General features: G+C 53.1%; 1 protein-coding gene across 1 annotated transcript; it reads left to right on the top strand.

Moving 5' to 3' along the window:
- Positions 1-37: 37 nt before the first annotated feature.
- LOC114485925 (uncharacterized) lies at positions 38-1,153 on the top strand (the record flags this gene model as incomplete). The annotated part of the gene is made up of 2 exons (XM_028487713.2): positions 38-259; positions 882-1,153. Coding segments are annotated over exons 1-2 (390 nt in total), but the record flags the coding sequence as incomplete, so codon positions are not given.
- Between the last annotated feature and the right edge of the window lie 760 nt (positions 1,154-1,913).

The following is a 1,913-nucleotide window of genomic DNA, read 5'->3' as shown; positions in this document are numbered from 1 at the left end:
CCTGCTACTTCGACAGAAACTGAAGCAGCAGCAACAGCAGGAGCAGTGGTGCCGTCGCAAGGTTCTTACAAGGGGAGTTTGCCGTCCAAGCCCCTCTCTCCAACAGATCGCTTGGCCCTCACAGTTCTGAATCATCTTCTGATGGGCACTTCTGCTGCGCCTCTGTACAAGGCACTTGCTGGCAGCCAGCTAGGGAAAGAAGTCATAGGGGGAGGTCTCGCCGATTACAAACACCTCACCTTTTCGGCGGGACTGATGGGTAGGCTAAAAGCAATAGTGCGAGACACCACTACACCGTCGCGCCTCTTCGCGTGCCCGTTTCGTGGGAGGCAAGTGTCGTACAGCGCGGCGTGTAGCTCTGACTACAGCAACGGATCGATTTACCCTATATTTGCAAGAACCCTACATGTGCCTCCAGGCGCGGTGGTACCTGGTAGATGACTATGTCCGGTGCTCAGCTGGTTGACTATTTAGACACTTGTGCACTACCCACCGAGTCCTTGTTTCCCCAGATCTAATGCATCACTTCTGAAACGACGCGTTGTGCTTGTACAGTTCGTGCATGTGTCTGCGTATGGTCATAATGGCATGCGGAGAAAGTGGGCAGGGGCTAGCGTCTCTTTGCTTGCTGCATACGGGATTGGCCTGTATTGTGCATGTGTATACGTGTGTGAATCTCTACAGGGTAGTAGTGCTAGTGGCAAACGTGACTGAAAAGTTGACGCAGCTGTGGTAGTAGTGGTAGGGGTGCATTCCTCTTGGCAGGTCCGTTCCGCATTGAAGCAAGCCCTTCTTCTCTTTCGTTTCGCGGGAGCAGCCGCAGTATCGTTGTAGAGAAATACGTGCGTAATGGGTGCGTGTGGACGTCGCGTGCTGCGCAGGTATTCCGCAGGAGCAAGGCAATGTTTCTGATGCTGGAGCTGGCGCTGCTGAAGGTACTACCGGGCACTTGGTCAATCAGAATGCAGTAGATCGCATAGAGAACATTGTGCTGGAAACGCTGGAGAAATGTGCCCGCAACGGTTTTGAACCGGATGCCATCGAGGCAGCCATGAACACGGTGGAATTCCATCTGCGGGAGATGAACACGGGCACGTACCCGAAGGGCCTTGCGATTATTTTGCAGATACTTTCTGACTGGATGGTTGACCGAGTAAGCGCTCAGCCGGCAGCTGTGTGCGTACAAACCTGCACACGTTTTTTCTTGCACGCCCGTTGGCTAGAGTGACCAGCGGGACTTCTGCTTTGTTCGTGTGCGACAGAACACGAGCGGAAAAAAGGCTTTTTCATCCTGAAGTGCTCAAACGTGTATGCGTCCGTCTGTACCCTACAAATGGAGAGAGGAGGCGACCTCGACAGACAAACGAGGGCTGTGCCGTTAAAGTAGTGTTGCCATGGCCTCAGAATCGCGTGGGGGAAGCACCTGTGCACGTTTATGTGTGCTGTATAGACTTGTCCGCCGACGGCTTGTGTATACGTCTGTGAGTGTATGTTACATGCACGGCAGAGTGCCAGTGGGCTTGCGTCTTGACATTGACGCTCCACACTCTGATTGCGTATCGTTGAATGTGGCTGTTTCATTCGTCCCGAATGCGCGAGTGCGCCCGCCATCCTAGAAGCCGGGGGTTCCTATATGTGCAGGTCGTTGAGTTCAGTGAGGATGTCCGGTTGGCACAGTCAAATCGTCGGCATGTCACTGGCTGCCTGTGTGTGAATTATTGTTTAATATGCGTTTCGCTCTCGCAGTCGTCTGAATCTTTCCGTGCGTGTATGTGTGTGCTGCTGTGCGAGGTTGAGAACAGGGACGGGCATGGCGTCTCCTTTTCTGTGTCAGTGCACTTACATTTATCTGCTTCCGTTGAAGTAGTTACGCACCTTTTTCTTTTGCTAGGGCAGAGGTCCCGTTTCCTCTT

Source organism: Physeter macrocephalus, unplaced genomic scaffold (genome assembly GCF_002837175.3).
Source record: "Physeter macrocephalus isolate SW-GA unplaced genomic scaffold, ASM283717v5 random_11821, whole genome shotgun sequence".
NCBI classification, from domain to species: Eukaryota; Metazoa; Chordata; class Mammalia; order Artiodactyla; family Physeteridae; genus Physeter; species Physeter macrocephalus.
The sequence above is the reverse complement of the archived record's forward strand: the minus strand, read 5'-3'. Positions and strand labels throughout refer to the sequence as shown.